This window comes from Hyalella azteca, unplaced genomic scaffold, assembly GCF_000764305.2.
Source record: "Hyalella azteca isolate HAZT.00-mixed unplaced genomic scaffold, Hazt_2.0.2 contig11947, whole genome shotgun sequence".
NCBI classification, from domain to species: Eukaryota; Metazoa; Arthropoda; class Malacostraca; order Amphipoda; family Hyalellidae; genus Hyalella; species Hyalella azteca.
This window is the reverse complement of record NW_025941921.1, coordinates 5,066-23,759: the sequence shown is the minus strand read 5'-3', so window position 1 is coordinate 23,759 and position 18,694 is coordinate 5,066. Positions and strand designations below refer to the sequence as shown.

The 18,694-nt window shown below is 42.4% G+C and overlaps 1 protein-coding gene across 1 annotated transcript in view; it reads left to right on the top strand.

Annotated features, from left to right (window-relative positions):
* Nucleotides 1-17,586, top strand: part of LOC108670590 — a 47,809-nt gene extending 30,223 nt beyond the window's left edge. Inside the window, exons 2-7 of the mRNA XM_018158056.1 lie at nucleotides 4,269-4,403; nucleotides 7,211-7,920; nucleotides 10,623-11,475; nucleotides 11,678-11,869; nucleotides 13,620-13,766; nucleotides 14,506-17,586. Of these exons, the coding sequence (XP_018013545.1) occupies nucleotides 4,269-4,403; nucleotides 7,211-7,920; nucleotides 10,623-11,475; nucleotides 11,678-11,869; nucleotides 13,620-13,766; nucleotides 14,506-14,738 (2,270 nt within the window). The 3' untranslated portion in view covers nucleotides 14,739-17,586. The remainder of the gene's footprint in view (nucleotides 1-4,268; nucleotides 4,404-7,210; nucleotides 7,921-10,622; nucleotides 11,476-11,677; nucleotides 11,870-13,619; nucleotides 13,767-14,505) is intronic.
* The last annotated feature ends 1,108 nt before the right edge of the window (nucleotides 17,587-18,694 follow it).

The window sequence follows — 18,694 nt, the reverse complement described above, 5'->3', positions numbered from 1 at the left end:
GAAACAATGAGTTCCTCAGTAATCACTCATTTGGCTGCCTTATAAAAGCGACTAAAATCGTCCGCTTTAAAGCGGGTAATTAAGTGCCTTGTTTTTGGTAGCCAGGCAAGAACGCTTCTGAGCGAAGCGCGGAACGGAGCCTGAAAAAAGTGACCAGTAGGAAGAAGTTTCGCTTGAAAATCGTTTAGTTGCTTTTAGCTGAGAGTGAGGAAAAAATGACACGCTTATAAGCGAATTATTGAGTTAAAACGAATTAAGTTTGAAAGTTTTGTCAAATAACTGTTATATGTTTCCAATCTAGTCAAAGAGAAAAAAATTAAAGGAAGTGAAACAAGTCGGTTAAAACGCTGATATATACAATCGGGCCAAATATTCATTAAGCTCGCGGCAAGTTAATGGTTCAGTTATCTATTCAAAATTTCAGGCGGCCTATGCTTGCCGTTGAAAAAAAATAACTTCAGTCCGTTCTAATTTAAAACAATCTTATAACCTTGTGATTAAATCGAGTCAGACGCCCAATGCGTTTAAAATAAATCGAGAAGAGACGGAGTTGCCGAGGTCGCACTAATTTTGCCGCCACATTCATCATGAAGTCAACGTGAGATGTGACGCAAGGACGACAATTGCGTTTAATGAAGCCCGCGTCGCCGGCGGCGCTGACGAATGGTCGAGCCATCAGCACCTGGCGCCCGACATGGCGTCAGGTGCCTCACGTGGCGCCCGACACGGCGTCAGGTGCCTGGCGTGGCGCCCGACACGGCGTCAGGTGCCTGGCGTGGCGCCCGACATCATGGCGTCAGGTGCCTGGCGTGGCGCCCGACACGGCGTCAGGTGCCTGGCGTAGCGCCCGACATGGCGTCAGGTGCCTGGCGTGGCGCCCGACATGGCGTCAGGTGCCTCATGTTACGCCCGACATGGCGTTAAGTATTACTGAAGGCCGCAACGCTTGCGTTTTAGCGATGACTAAAATATTCAAAAAATCCATTGAGAATAAAATATGCAGTAGTGCCAGCCGACCGTCGGTCACCGCTTGTCACGCTGCTGGACAAGCTTCGCATGTGAATGCAAAGCGAATAGTGCAATTTGCAATTCGTGTTCCAAAAGTGAGCTTTCGATCGAAATATCGAGAGCTCACCACATGACGCACTTAAAACGATGTGAAAAATTTCGCATAATTTCTTCTCATTAACAAAGCTTGATTAGAGTTACTCCATAAGTTGTAATTAATAGATTTATACGCGTATTCGTCACTACCTGTTTAGTTAACATAGGCAGCTATATGAAATTTTGTAAAATTAAAGTTGAATCCCTAAATTTAAAGTTTAATATGATTTTAATGTATTAGTGGTGATTCAATTGGCCGAGATGTTGAGCCGTCGTGCTTCACTGGCATTTTATTTCTGGCACTTGTCAACTGTATTTAGGTTTCAGACATCCTTCTAAACATGTAACATAGTTGTGAGTGCTTATGTAGGATTGATCATCAATCACCCTTAAATATGATGCGTTGACACGTTGGTTTAGGGGACTGTTGACTACGAAAAGAGAGGGTGGAAGCTTGTCAAAAAAGATAAGAATCGAATGAAATCTATTGAAAATGAATGAGGATATTTTGTGTCATTGTTTAGTTTCTATATATTTCCCTGTTTGAAATCCCGTATCTCTGCTTTCCAATGTGATATTCGATGTTCGTGCGTAGATTGGTCAGTGACCGAGTTTTGTGAATCGATCTCATCTGGTTAAAAAAATCAGCCGCGTTCCCTTAAAATCCTCTCAAAATCTCCTTAAAATTCAGTTCAAACACCGTTAATTGGAGCCTCTAATTGGGGCTGCGCGCTCAATACATCGGCAGGAACGTCACTCAAATTCATGACTTCGTTAGTCTTCATCTGAATTATTAATGGAAAACCCATACCGGACTCCTGCATCGTGCAAAACTCTAATTAATTAATGTGATTGGTCAAAGTTTTCTCTCTGCACTGCAGTTCTGTGTTCTACGAGTTCTTTTATTGACACAGAAATGTAAATGTAAACTAGAGCACTCGCATCTCTGCGCCGCAGAGCTTTTAAACTGTGCTCTGTACCGGACCTCTGCACCGCAGCTCTACACCCCAGCTCTGCATACTCGGCTATATTTTTTATGATGATATGTCAACATGAAATTACTTAATCGTTTCTTCTATTTGTTATTTTTTTCAAAATTATAACAGCAATCTCTAAATAACCTTTTTCAATAGGTAAAAATTTGATTAGTTATTTATGTGTCGCTTTCTAAATGATAAAAATTATAAGCGAAAATTATAAGCGAAACGATAAAAATTATATGAGGCACGGTAAGCAAGATGCTTCATTATTTTGCAACGTGTCTCGGCGAACCGACGCGCTCGCTCTAACGCGGATCATTAAAATTTCAATTGCTTTTTATATTAATTCCGCACTTTTACGACCAAGTTTTCGTTAAATTTATTAATTTTGTTAAATTAATTACCCGGGTCAAATGGACCGCTCAGCTTTTAATGAGGAAAATAAATAATGTTTCCTGTAGCGTTATTTTTGTACGATTCTTGTGACCGTCATAATATCCAGGGAGCTTTTTGCGGTATTATTTCAGCTTAATTTTTCACCTATTATTTCTCGCTCTTAATTAATTAAACATAAATCAAGTCAAGCCCTCGTCGCGCCAAAAAAACATTGTTTTTTTTTAGTTCTAGTTTGGACGCGATAATTCCATTAGAATACTGCTTTAAAATAAGGACGGAAATAGCGACGTTACAATGTAAAGTCATAACGCAGGAAATTATCATTTAAAGACCAGTTAAAAAATCGTATGTTTTATTCGCCAGTGATCAACAATCGATCACTGGCCATCAAAATACCTGCTTTGTGTGTACGATTAGAAACTATGTTTGTGTGTACCGACTGTGTTAAGATGTAATAACTTCTAGGATGCTACGAACTTCGTGTTCATGTGAATAAATAGTGATGAAGGTCGTTTCTTCTTATTACGTTACTGGTATATATTATTTGTCTTGTTGGATCAGCGCCGAAATAGTTTTAAAGAAGTAAAAGTTCTTGTTATCTGGCCGTGACGTCACTACAAGAAGATATGAACAACGCATGCAACGATTGGGGAAAAACATTTTTCCATAAATGAGAAAATACGCTAAAAATACTTGTTTGAATCAGATATAGTCCTGAAGATAGTGCGTTTCGATAGGCATAATATTCCTACACTTAGTTCAAATGTTCTCTTGGTTGCTGTCACTGCTTCATGAGTTGTCTATAGGTACGTAATTAGAATACGATTTCTTCTTTACTCGTCCGGCAACTCTATTAGTCTCGACGTTCCACTTCTCTATTTCAGCTCAACTTAAATCATGATTTCATTGGCCTTTTAATTCCATTCTAACTTCCCGCCACGCGTCGCCCCGGACGCATTCGTCGCTCCGAGGCTGGAGCTTCTTCTTTAACCTCATTAAGCTTCCTTAATTGACACGGGATGGATGGCGCTGCCTTAAATAATAATTAGCTCTCTCAATTAGCCCGGCCATTAATTCAATTATTCCGTAGCTCGGCCCGCCTCTCGTGTTTAGGGAGGATATCTTCGTGTGTAGTGTGTCTGCCGCGGCGCTATGTGGCGCATGCTGTGCTTCTTGATTATTATAGACGACTTATCGGTGGCCACATTTAGTCTTATTTCATATACTAATGATACTCATGTTTATTGTTTCACTTCATGCAATCGTCAAAAAACTGTTTGTTCCCTTTCATCGATATGATGTGCAACTTTAAGCACGTGTTGATCTAACTTCTTAATTGTTTCGTGCCTCTCTCCTAAACGTGTGTAATCTCATTCCATACACACTCACAAACGTGTAATCTCATTCCATACACACTCACACACGTGTAATCTCATTCCATACACACTCACACACGTGTAATCTCCTTCCATACACGCTCACACACGTGTAATCTCATTCCATACACACTCACACACGTGTAATCTCATTCCATACACGCTCACACACGTGTAATCTCATTCCATACACACCCAAACACGTGATTTATCACCATCGTTTAACTCACCACTCACGCCCCCTCCAGTTAACCCCCCACTCACGCCCCACTCCAGTTGAACCCCCACTCACAACCCCCGTTTAACGCCCCACTCACGCCTCCCTCCAGTTCAACCTACCACTCACTCCCCCATATGTTTAACCCCCTTCCTCCAGTTCAACCCCCCACTCACGCCCCCGTCTGCCCCCCAGACTGCGTGGTGTTCGTGGGCAACGAGCTGGTGGAGGTACACAGGCACGGCGCGTCCTGGAGCGACGGCGACGATCGCTGCGCCGTCTGCCAGTGTGACGACGGCGAGCAGCGCTGCTACTACCACTACTGCAACGGTGCGTCATGCTGCGTCATGCTTACTGCGTCATGCTGCGTCATGCTTACTGCGTCATGCTTACTGCGTCATGCTTACTGGTATCTTGGTACTTGTTTGGGACGTAGCAGTCCCAGGCCACGATGGATCGCCGCCTCTGATTATCGTTCATCCGCCCTCATTTGGGCCACCTGATGCACGATGCTGTTGCTTGCTTCTTGCCACTGGTAGTGTTGCAGGGGAGGTCGATCAGGGATTGTGCTCAGGAACACGTCTAGCTGTCTCTTGAAGGTCTCCAGGGTGAACTCCCCCTCTCTTAGATCCTTTGGTAGGACGTTGAACTGCCTTGGTCCTGCCACGGAGAGTGATCCTTCCCGCAGGGATTGAAATCTGACTGCTGATCTGCTACGTCTTGGGGACATCCCTTCTCTCGTTGTAATATGTCTCAATCCTGCAGGTCTCGCTCTCGAAGTTTGGCACTATTTCGGTTATCATTTTCCATGTGTACAGAATGACATACCTCTCCCGTCTCCTCTGCAGTGAGTACAGACCCAGGCGCCTCAACCTTTCCCAGTAGTTCAACTCTTCCATCCCTCTGATCCTGGAAGTGAAGGTTCGCTGGACACCTTGCTAGCACCAGTGACCTGGTGCTAGGTAGCGGTGCTCCATACCAGCTCTTCCGCTACCTCTGTATCTCAGAACCTCAAACTTGGTCCCGTTGAACTGCATGTTGTTCACTTACGCTCAGTCACATATTGCAGAGAGGTCTTCTTGCAACCTCTCGCTGTACGTCCATCCTGTTCGTTATGGTGATTAGTATCCTGGTGTCGTCCGCAAATGACGATGCAGTGGCGTGGTTCACAGCCACATCTATGTCGGCGATGTGAATGAGGAAGAGGATTGGGCAGAGTACCGTTCCCTGTGGTACTCCACTCTTCACCCTAGCCACGCTCGATATCGAGCCTCCAACAACTACAGCTTGTAATCTTTCTGTTAGGAAGCTGTGGATTCATGCCAGCAATTCACCTCCGACTCCCAGCAGTCTTAATTTTCTGAAGAGCACTCCATGGTCAACTTTGTCAAACGCTTTCACAAAGTCCAAATACACCACGTCCACCCCGGCCCCCTCTTCTAGCATGGCCAGGATTTGGTGGTGATGCTCCAGTAACTGAGACAAACAGGAACGATTTCGTCTAAAACCGTGTTGCCTTCTGTTGAAAAAGTCAGCGTCTTCCATGTACTGCACCAACCTTCTGGCAACAACCTTCTCAAATACTTTGATTACGTGTGATGTTAATGTAACCGGCCTGTAATTTTGGGGTTTGTCTCTTGCACCTCCTTTGTAGATAGGGGTAATTAGCCCTAATTTTAGGTCACTTGGAACATTTCCTTCTCTCAATGATTTTTTCAGAGCAAAGTCAGAGGGACCTTTAGTGCATGGACTCATTTTTTTTCAGTAATACTGCAGGGACCCTATCTGGCCTGGGAGCCGAATACGTAGTTAATTCTTGGATACTCTTCTCTAGGTCCGGTGTTTCAAATTAAATGTTCATCAGCTCCCGCCCCCTGCAAGTTTTTGGATGACTCCAATTTCGTTCTCCTGTCTTGAGTATCGGGGTTCGCTGAATACTTTTTCAAATTGCGCTCCCAGAAGTTCGCACATGCCCTGGTCGTTTCCAATTAACAAGGACATCGTTATTTTTCAGAGGCTCCACTGAGGCTCTGAATTTGTCCTTTGACCGGGCATATTTGTAGAAATATATGGGATTCTCTGGAATGGCAGTCACCGCTTGCGCCTCTGCAATTTGTTGCTCGGCCTCGTGTGAGTCCTGCAACTGTCGCTCAGTTTCCTTAATTTTAAACTTTAGATGTTCCAGCCTCCGCCTCTCTATATTCCTGGAGGCGGCCGTTATCTGGTTGTTCAAGCTCGCTCGTTTTCTCATTAGGATCCGTCTGTCCCTCGGAATTATACGTATGTCCCTAACAAAATTCGGGGTATGCTTCAGTCTCCGCCCTAGAGTCGCTGTGCTCGCGTTAGAGTTATTCTGGGTCAGTTGGCCAACTGACCGCAATCAGCGACTAGTCAGAATCTCCTTGCCGACTTTATAGTCTCCTGAGAGTAGGGCAAGAGTTGACAGAATAAGTACCAGGCGCTTGTAGCTGTCTGATTCGGGGACCGGAATGTAGACCAAAGAGCGGACATATATGCTGGGGGACGATGCTCCCCGAGTCCTATAGGCGTTCCTTAATCCAGAGCCGCCCTCGGCTCTAAATTTTGTTAGGGGTAGCGTTTCTGCGTCATGCTTACTGCGTCATGCTTACTGCGTCATGCTTACTGCGTCATGCTTACTGCGTCATGTTTACTGCGTCATGTACTGCGTCATGCTTACTGCGTCATGCTTACTGCGTCATGCTTACTGCGTCATGGCTGCCGTTCACTCTTCCATACTTAACAACTGTCACAGACGCAGCAGTTGTAAGCTGCAATGGTGTATCTCACATCCGACAAACATCTCTTCAATCTTATCGGAAAAGAATTTCTATTGCATTTTATCATTGTACGGTACAGTACAATAAAACTAACATTTAAACGCATTCTTTACTTTTTATGACATTACATCTTATCAGTTAATGGGACTAAAAGGTATCACATACTTGGAGAAGTTATCCTCATATAAGGTTGTAGAGAAGCTATGTATTTATAAATTTTGATGGATTAGTCAAGTTTATTAATAGCAAATATAACACTCCTGAATTCTTGTGATGTGGCAATTAGTATTTAAATATCTTTGTCCTTGAATTGGAATTAATGAGGTGATTTTCCCGCAGGTCCGGAACTAGGTTTCATCACTCCTCCTTCAGCCGAGACTCCAACCCTGGAGGCAGGCTCAACCCGGACTGAAAATTTGGACGAAACTCGCGCGCCGAGCTCGTCCAAAAACGCGGACCTCAGCACATCCGGTGACTCCGGAACTCTCGCGGAGTTAGAAAATAATTCAAGTCTTTACAATAGTTATCAAAGGCCCGCTGGCGGAAGCCCGATAGCAGGATCAAATTACGAAAAACCTTCTACAGAACTTGCCTCTGCCGTGTCAAAACCAGAGTCTGGGACTAGCGCACTTTTTTCCCCGACGGAAAAACCTTTTCCATCGACTACGAAATTGGTTGCCGCGACGGCCACCCGTAACGAAGCGATCGAACGAATGTTCCAGTCCAACAACGACGAATATAACAACGCAGACGATGAGCACGAAACGCACGCTTCGGGCATGAGTCCGTGGCCCTACAACGATGATGAAGACGAATATTACGACGAAAGCTACGACAATAACTTCGATAAACTCGGCGATAACATTGGAAAACTTTTCCCATCCGTCGATACGACCCGGGAAAATGTCGCAGTTGACCCTGAAGTACCGCAAAGTAACAACGAACACTCGGGACCTCACGGGACCGCATCTCCGGACCACAGCGGCAAGCCCGTGCGGTCTCATGACTGCGAATCTGACTGCGGTAAAAGCTGTCCCTATGGCTACAAGGTGAGACATGCGTTTGAATTTACCGAGATGCTATAAATATTTTCTGTAAAAATTTTAATTGCATTCAACGAGTGTTTTCGATATAACTTTCATGCACAAAACTCCATTTTTTTCATGACCAGAGCAGCTAATTGAATCTAAGTAGCAAACGAGCGCACCGTTATTATCAACAATTATTATAAATATTTTCTCCTAGCAATACTTGATGTTTTTATTTTAATAAAATAAACACCATTTACTCGTTAATTTTTTTTTGCTAGCGTTGCGAAAACTTTCAATATTTTCAATTCCTTCGTAATTTGTCAATTAATTCTGTATTGGCCATCGGCTTGAAATGTTGACTGTACAGAACATTCATACAGAAAATTATTATGAAGAGTTTGTACTAAAGTGTGATTAGGGTTATTTTTTCTTATTCAATTGCCTGATATTTGCGGGGGGGCAAGATAAGAGTGGGGCACTGCCCCTGCTGATACCGCCGCAACATTGCCTTATCGCTCACCCCTGTCTCGATGTCTCGCTTGAAATACGCGCTGTCTCGTGAATGCCTTCATGGGTCTCACTGTCTCTTGAATGCCTTCATGTGTCTCACTGTCTCGTGAATGCCTCCATATGACTCACTGTCTCGTGAATGCCTTCATGCGACTCACTGTCTCGTGAATGCCTTCATGTTTTTTTAATATAATCGAGTAAGGATCATCATAAACATGCTCATTTCGTTCATTGCTAATTACTCGTTCCCGTCATCACATTAATCTCCCGTTATCATATTCGGACAAGCCGCCAGTATTGTTTTCCGTGTCGTCATCTCCATGTTACAATGTAAAAATTACCCCCCGGAAGATCAGAAGTTTGCTCGTATCCTCGGCTTGGTTTTATGAGCAAACTTCGGGGGAAAGTTTGGCCAAGTTCGCAGCTTCTTACGCCGTGAAGCCTTGCTGATTCTCACGGTGTGATCACATTGATCAAAATAATAACAATGTGATAACTGATAACAATGATAATCACAGTTCTCACGGTGTGATCACTTTGATCAAAATAATAACAATGTGATAACAATGATCATCACAGTTCTCACGGTGTGATCACATTATTCAAAATAATAACAATGTGATAACAATGGCTGCAGTTCTCACGGTGTGACTACATTGATCAAAATAATATAACTCAGTATTCACTGCAGTGAGTGACAGAGAGCGTTCTTTCTCAGAAACGACGAAAACGTGAAGCCACGGACAGACGGACGGACGGATTTGTATATTACTGCTACCTATTAACTACAGATACATGAAATTATTCATATTTTTTACTACCTACAAATAGGCGAGATCGAATTCATATAGTTTTGCGATCTACCAACAGTGCTGGCGCTCAATTCCATATGAAAACATTTACACAACTGCGCCGACTGCGGCCGAATGCATACATGGTTAAAGTGCACAGCATTAACCACCACACGCACAGCTGTGCACAGCCTGTACGGCCATACGCACAGGCGTATCAGCTGTGCACAGCCTGTACGGCCATACGCACAGGCGTATCAGCTGTGCACAGCATGTACGGCCATACGCACAGGCGCATCAGCTGTGCACAGCCTGTACAGCCATACGCACAGGCGCATCAGCTGTGCACAGCATGTACGGCCATACGCACAGGCGTATCAGCTGTGCACGGTGGCCGGAGTTAGGTTATCAGTAACTTGATAAGAGGTATCGGCCAGCGCCGCGGCATACCGCACTGTTCCCGTGTACACATCAGCGCGTGTACACGGGTCACGGGGGACGGTGTGTGTTCCCGTGTACACATCAGCGCGTGTACACGGGTCACGGGGGACGGTGTGTGGTCCCGTGTACACATCAGCGCGTGTACACGGGTCACGGGGGACGGTGTGTGGTCCCGTGTACACATCAGCGTGTGTACACGGGTCACGGGGGACGGTGTGTGGTCCCGTGTACACATCAGCGCATGTACACGGGTCACGGGGGACGGTGTGTGGTCCCGTGTACACATCAGCGTGTGTACACGGGTCACGGGGGACGGTGTGTGTTCCCGTGTACACATCAGCGTGTGTACACGGGTCACGGGGGAAAGTGTACCTAAACACTGAGCTGTTATCAGTATCGCGGTCACCCCAGTCTTATCAATCGTGATGAAATACCGCGTATCTGATCGGCTGATGCTCCTGCGATGCTTGTCTTGGTCATAGTGACTGACAATTGCACTAGACATCGTACTATTAGTCTCATATATTTCATTAAATAATGTTCATAATACTTTAATTAGATGAATTTCAGAAACAAATAAGAAACATTACGGAGCAATTAAAAAGTAAATTTTTATACATTTACATAGCACGCGTGAGTGCTCGTTCTGCTGCCATCTTCTGTGGTGAAACACTCGCATCAAACCTTATAAGCGTGCAATGTGCCTGAGATGGTTTGATTTTATTTGGACAAACGTGAACACCGAAATATTAAACATATAAACTTTTTAGTGCTCTTGAATCATGCGTAACATCCTCTCATCATATTCATAGAATCATAACTACCGTTCACAGATTTTTTCTTTCGATTTATTTATTTTACACGAATGGGACACAACAATATAGCTGAATGTAACAAATTATCAAATTATGATCACGATGAACCTAAGTATGAATTATTTCATCATGCATCGTAAATAATAAAAATGACCACTTCCAGATCACTCCCGGCGCAGGCTGCCCCACCTGTAAGTGTTTGAAGTGCAGGCCGCTGAACCACTGCAGTTTGTATTGTCCGGACGGCTATACAACCGACGAGCACGGTTGCCCAACCTGCACCTGTACCAGCAGCAACCATAACCATAGCCAGAACCAGGGAGATATGGTTGCAGTTCACCACACTCTAGGAGACATAACCGCAACCCATAAACTAGATGCAAGTTTCCCTGGTCAAAACAACGACGTTACTGACCACCGAGAAAACTACGTCACTCATCTTCAAGAAGATAACCGCAACATCAAGTTCCAGCATCCGTTGACTCGCGACCGCAGTGCTGATGTTCGGATTATGAGCCCCGATTCCGTCGAGCCATCGAAGAAAACTGCCGACGTTGTGTCAAGTGGACAAGATGTTTCTGGGTCTAATAGTATCAACGTCGGTCTATTGTCTCGCGAGACCCATAAAAGCAAGGACCCTCATAACCATTTCTACGACAACGCCTTCAACATCCTCAGGGAAGACGAGGTCTCCATTCTCAGAGACCGAAACCCTGACGAGAACCGAGACTTTCGCCTCGACCACTTGCAACTTCCCGACGATGTTATCGTCGTTCCTGGTCGCAGGCAAGAAGACGATGATGGTGATGATAGTGTTCACGTAAAACATCATCGTGATCATTCTAAAGACGGCGCGCAGCAATCGTCTCAAGACTTCTTCTCTCCACTCGACTACGATTTGGATTTCGTGACGACCGAAGACGACGACCTCAGCACGACGGTGGCCAGGGCCGAGGCGGAGAAGGTGGTCATTTCTTCTTCGTCGTCTCATAGTCATGGCAATTGTAGCCACGCAGGTGAGCTTTTCTTTAGTAATTATTTAGTTTGTTTTTCATTTCCTTGCATTTTCGTAAATCGTGTTAATCTTACTTTTTTACTGATACATTGAACGTATCCAATACATATTGATCGGAAACTTTCGACTTATAACTTTAATTAATATCATTAGACTTTGATTTTAATTTTCAACCTAATTTAGTCCAATTTTGCCTTGTGCAGCCCCGCGGCACTGCCAGGACCCCTCTGGTACGCGGTACCCCGTAGGCGCGGTGTGGTACCGCGGTGCGTGCACCGTGTGTCGGTGCTACGGTGCAGGGTACGCAGAGTGCACCATCACGCAGTGCAGCACCACATACGCACCGTCGCAGTGCAGACCCCCGCCTGCTGGACACTGCTGCCCTGACTGCTCAGGTCTGGGCAACTGCTGACAGCATATTCCTGCCTCTTTATCATGAAGTCGATGACATTTATGCCTCATTATCATTATCGAATTTATTATTCGAATTCGAATTTATTATTCGAATTCCAATTTATTATTCGAATCATCATCATTTGCGTTGTCTATATATTAATGTATTAAGCGCACCGAGAGTTACAACGAAAGTCGACTAAAAATTCTCGCTGGAAACTTTTGACTTCACTACGATTGCTATCAGTTGTTGTTATAGAGACGATATCATCTTTAAGCACAGCGGATTGCTGAAGGCTATTGTCATTTAGGATTTAAGTATAAGAACAATCCGGGGAACTGAGCGGTATTTTTAGGCCATGTTTTTTGGAAGCTAAAGTAAAGTATATTGAATTAATTAGTGAAACAAATTTAACGATTGAAAGTCCAACGAATGTAAAACTTGCAATCCTTGAAAATTTTATTATGTATTTTTCTTTTGTCCTTATCGCTAACTAACCATAGTTGAACTAATAGAAGTACTAACATTAGTTCCATAATGTTAATTGATTGCGCGGCAACCTGAAAGTAATGCTCGTTATCGGTTCACCGAATGATCGTCTCCGGTTCACATGAATAGCGTTTCATCGAAGTAAGTAAAAGCTTAAATCTCATCGTAGTGTATGGAAAAATTCGAATAGATGAATCAATTAACTTTAACCGGATTCAATTGTAACAAACTGCTTGCCATGCATTGTTTCGACTCGTGCTGCGTAATTGGTCCGATCATGTTTTCTACGCGGCTCGAGCTTTAATTGTTATAATCTATTAAACTACACTTATCAAACTTGTAGTCCATTTCCACCAGGTTATGTCTATATAATCCGATTATATATATTTTGGTCGCAATATTCATTACTGCTGATTTCAAAATTTACTAACGAAGTGTAGGAATTCTGGTCGGAACGGACTGAAATCTGCTCACTGTTAAGAGTTTTAAACAATCTACAATAATTTATGCTTTACAACAAATTAAATTTTTGAACCAGCGTTGGTTAATAAATTATATTTGCAATTATGTTCTCTCATTTTCTCGACGATTCAGATGAATATTCAAACTGATTAGCTCGCCATCGCTCCTATGGCTTTATTGTACGATCAATGCAAAAACATTCCATAAATAAACCCGAAATAAACGACTTCTACCATCCGGCTAATTGATTTTGCCTGTAAAAATCCGGGTTTTTGTCATCAAATACTGAGATTGCTAAAAGTCGGACGAGGATAAAAGGCCGGACGGTTGAATGCCCAGGAGGGACGGAAGTCGAGGGTTTATGCCGACATGAGACTGACTAATTATAAGTGGGGATTTGCATGCTATGAAAATGTTGTAATAAATGGAGGGTAAATAATGTATTTAAGCATGACCTGATACGGGGCTGGGGATAATTTGTGTTGTTTGGATGTGTTTGGGAAGAGAATAACTAATGAATTCAAAGTCAAAATTTACACTTACGGAGGCACTGAATTTTGAAATCGGAGTGCTAATGAGTAAATGAGTTTAAAATATAATATTAATTTATTGATTACTTTTTGACGCCATGAACTATCGATGAAATGAGACTGTTTAGAACGCATTAATGAATAATATTATAAATTTTTCGAACGCATTCATGAATAATAGGTATTATAGTAAAAGTGTAATGATAAATGTTTTCTAAATTTTCATTTTATTTTTGTTTTTGTATTCAAATTCCCAAGTTTACTGTTCAGGTGCACTCGAGGACATTGACGTGGCTGTTCGTCCTGCGCACGTCGCTGACGAAGCAAACGTAGCCGTCACGAGCGGTCAGATCGACGATGACGTCGACGTGGAGGACGACTCTGACGAGCACGACACCGTCAAGGAGGCGGTCAGAGGTGAGCGCGACGTGTCGACCATTTGTCGTGCGTGATTGGGGCAGGGCGGCCCAGTGGTTACAGGGCAAGGTGGCCCAGTGGTTACAGGGCAAGGTGGTCCAGTGGTTACAGGGCAAGGTGGCCCAGTAGTTACAGGGCAGGGTGGCCCAGTGGTTACAGGGCAGGGTGGCCCAGTGGTTACAGGGCAGAGTGGCCCAGTGGTTACAGGGCAGGGTGGCCCAGTGGTTACAGGGCAGAGTACCAGGATTGGCGCAGAGAGGCGCGCGGGTTCGATCCCAGCTCTGTGCGCCAGTTTCTGGTCAGAATCGGCGAGGAGGCCGGGCGGTTAAGCACATGCAGAATTGTAGCAGTGAGTTGCGAGTTCGAGACCGCAACAAGCTGCGAATATTCTGCGATGTTAAGAATCGGCGACAGGCCTACGGCCTAATAAACGCTGAAACCGCTATTATAAATTAAACGAGCTTTGTACCGCAGTGAGCGCCGTATCATTGAGTGATGTTACTTAGATGCACTACGTCGCTCTGTTCATGTTACAGCTCTGAAAAATTGAAAATACATACTTCCATTTGCTTGTACGTAATGCATATTTCTACAACTCAGTTTGCTCGCTTATTCCACGTATCTGTCCTTGGTTTATTCACTAACAATTAAAACTTACAACCGCCTCGTCTTTGTCTCGAAGTAAATATTAAGAAGCCTTCTTATCTGTGTCTTTTTACACACCGTAATTTTCGTGCAGACGACATCTCGTCAATATGCCTGGTAGTGCTGTGCCTGGTAGCAACCATCAGCATCGGTGTGGTCCTGGGGCTGCGGTACTGGCGTCGGTACCACAGCGCCAAGTACGACATCGCTGCGACCAGCATGTGCGAGGAGGCCCAGAAGCTACGGCCCGTCAAGCTCGGTTCATGCGAAATAATAACTGATCCTAACGACGTCTGTGCACCTCTGCGCCCTGCCAAGTGCGTCTGAAGTCAAAATACGCAACACAATATTTGTTGGTGTATCGGCGCTAAATTAATACATGGGTTAAAGATATATTGCTGGTCTGCTACGGCTCACGGGTGGCCGTCCGTCTGTAGTCCAAATACGCAATATTCGTAGGCGTATAGGCGCTAAATTAATATAGGGTTTGAAGATATATTGCTATGGCACTCGGGCGGCCGTCCTAGGCTCTTCTGTGGTCTAGGATGTGAAATTCTTGGCCTACTTTTCGGTGATGGATATTTGGTCTGATAATGAATGGCCAATCAGTGTCGGGACAAGGGTTTTCGGTGGCTGTTTAACGGAGGCTGCGCGGCTGCGGAAGAAGTCACTAACAATTTTTTGCCGTTTTCTACGGCTACGGAAAAATTCGGTGGAGCAGTTAAATTGTGAGGTTGCCTGAGACGTGTCAACTCGGGGACTTTTCAGATTAACGTGTAAGCCAATAATTGCCATGAATCATTCATTTTTATTTAACAAACAAGAACGGGGACGAATGTGAGAAAATAGCGACTGTTAAAACCGTGACTAAAAAGCGCTGCTCATAACAAAAACTATAAAAAACAAAATGCAAAATTCTTGGCTTATACAATGCTTAGCTTTAATTATATCAAAGTGTAAGCCGCCTAAAAGAGGACACTAAGAAAGGTGATGCATCAAAAACATCAAGTATTATGATACGTCAAGTGTTTCGACTTGCAGGAAGTGCATGAGGCTGAGTGTTACGTGACTGTACATAAATCATACGCGAAGCCCGAACAAAAGTGTACGATGATTTGATATATCGATGAGAAAAAATATATTTAGCTGTTGAATGACATGAGGTTATATTATCCGAGTAGTAATGCGTACTGCGCCTGTTGGAGAAAAGTCATGTTGTGTGCCGCGGATCCCGCCGGTCTTTCTTCTCTGGTTTACATAATATAATTAATTAGAGAGTGCAAGAGTGTTACGCGGTAGGGACTCTTATTTGTTGAAGAAAAGCTTTTTGTCTGTTGGAAAAAAATGTCGGGTAGTTAACCCTAAACTGTGTGGTTAACTCTTAATCGTTAGGTTAACCCTTAGTCGTGATGTTAACCCTTAATAGTGAGGTTTAGCGTAATCGCAAGGTCTATCGTAAGCGCGATCTAAATGCTTAATCGTTAGGTTAATGCTTAATCGTGAAGTTAATCCTTTTTCGTGAGGTTAACTCTTCATCGTGTGGATAATCCTCTATAATTTGTCACTTCATGTCTCTTTCTCGTCATTTAATAAAGAATATATTATGCCTCTGCCACCCAGTTCATCGCTACATCAAATATACGGTATTCTTCACTTCGCTTAATTTATCATATGCAGCTTTTCTTCCCATTACTCTTTCTCATGAAGGTTCGGTAATAATATAATATATACGGGTCCCGTGAAAGCAGTAATGGTTCTCATCGGCAAACTATTCTAACTTGAAAGGTTTTGTGTCCATTACTTATTCTATTTTGGAAACTAGTTCTGGTTCTTCAATGACAGAGGATCTTAACTCATTTAGAAATTTTACATCATATTTATCGCGTGTTGCGTTTTATATTTTCTATTATTTTTAAATACATTTTATCGGCCCAGAACAATCAACGACTCTAGTAACTACCATTAAGTGTTGGTGTTAAATATGAGCAGTTACTAAGAAGCCCATGGCGACAACAACATTTCTTTGCTTCTTGTAATTCACAATTTTTTCGAAATTAATTTATTATGTTTTTATAGAATCATTGGGAAAAAAGTGTTTTCGTTTTCAATTTTGTGCCAAATCCTATGAGTGAAAAATTGATGTTTTTTTCGCAATGAAAAATCCTGTCATGTTCTTGATATAAGAATGCATGAATTAGATAACTTACTTTTATGCCTCTCAAGAGAATATGACGAGCTTTTTCTAGTTTGAATGTTTTTGCAACTACATAAAAGTATTACCTCGAGCAAAAATGTTTTCGTGTAGATTATGTTTACGTAAGCATTGTATATACATATAATACATTGTATATACATATAATACTCATACAGGTATCGTTATTTTTCATCTATTCAGTCGATAGCTTTGTAGTCTCTGTAAATTTGTTTAGTCTTAAGATATTATCGCTTCTCATTATTTGTTTGAATGATGTATTGAAAATCATTTTTTATAAAGAATTCAGTCTTTAATTTTATAGAGTATCTACTCCGTATAAACTTTTTTTCCAGTGTAAAATATTTATTTGAATCACCAAGCTTTTGTAATGAATGAAAAGCTTGCATTTTATTTCAATATATCCATTTGTACGAGTATAATATGTAGAATTTTCTACATGTTTGTAGAAAATTCTATTATATACTATATATGTATGCTTAAGCTCTTATACTATTTCTTAAACGTTTTAGTTTCACTCCACTGAAACGGAAGACTTGATGGTTCACCCTTTGTCGGAAGGCTTGTCTTTAAAGGCAGCTAACCGTTTATTCGAAGCTTGGCCTTTTATCTTGAATTTCCGCATTAGCGCGCTGGTTATTTCTTCAGAAAGTTAACGATCAATGACAAGTTATTTTCATGAGGATTGTGCTTGGTTATAAACTATGCGACGCTCATTAGGAGTGCGAGGATATGTCGTCTCGCATGGAGGATATGTCGTCTCACATGTTTCATTATCTCGCTTTACTGCAACTTCCTGCCCATCCTGGATATCTCTGTCACTATTTGTTCTAAATGTTTCAGTTAACATGTCACTATTTGTTCGAAAGCACTATTAATATCCAACAGGGGAGCAACCAGTGGTAGGATGATGGATCAGGGCCTATACTTTCAAAAAAAGTTAAGAGATCGTAAGTTCATCAGCCAATCATTGATGGCCTTTCAAACAAAATACACCAATCACAGACAAGAAAATAGAGCGAAAGTATTTACGTTCACTTAGCGTGGTTTGAAAGAATGGCCCCTGGATAATATTCCGAGAGTACGAGAAAATGTACTAGGCAGGCAGCAAAGCCATCTTCATTGTGGTTCATACATATCGAATTGGATTAGAGCTCAATAGAAGAAACGTAATTGAAACACTTTAAAGGTATTCTTCTGAGGTTTTCGTGCATTCAGATTTTCGAAATTTCATTCAGGAATTTCATTTCGAAAAACAATAATATTATCTCTCTTTATTCTATTATTTTGTCTCATTGCCATAACGACTTGACAAATGAACTGGAAAATCAAACTTGTTCCTGATATGAAAAGTAAACATTTCATTCTTCAATAATATCAATTTCGTGTTTATTGCAAATCTGCAGGGCCTCAAATAATACACAAAAGTTGTGTGCATGCAAATGGAACCAACTGACGTTATCTTAACCTAATTCAATCCACATTTTCACAACGCTAAAATTCCTCCTTAAAAATTACCGATTCTTCCTCCCGCCTTCTTCAGTGTATGATGTACATAGAAATTATGTGATCACTTCTATTTTGTTCAATGCTTTAATAGGTTTAGTTTTATTAGTTTAGGTCATACTCTTAATGGCACAGAAGGATATTCCATAAATTTCTGTCACGCGATGTTTTCGATGTCGTCTTCATACGAGTGAGTGACATCCTGTGTATTGTGGATGTGTGATGTATGATGTGCACTAATAACACCACTATTGTATGATGCGCACTATTAACACCACTATTGTATGCGTATGCATAATCTTCTTTTGTATGATTTGAATCGTTAAAGCAACAATATTGTACTAGTGGATTTAGGTTTCTATTGTATGTCAGACGTGTTGAAACCCTTATTGTATGAGTGTCCCACGGCCGATGCTGTTTGATAAGACTTATTAAGACCTAAATATTGTACGAGTAGGCCTAGTCTGCTAAGGTAGGAAAGGATTTACAATAGTCCAAGTGGATCCAATAAATTAGCAACAGATTAGTGAATTAAAACTTATGAACAAAGCTATAGTACTAGCTG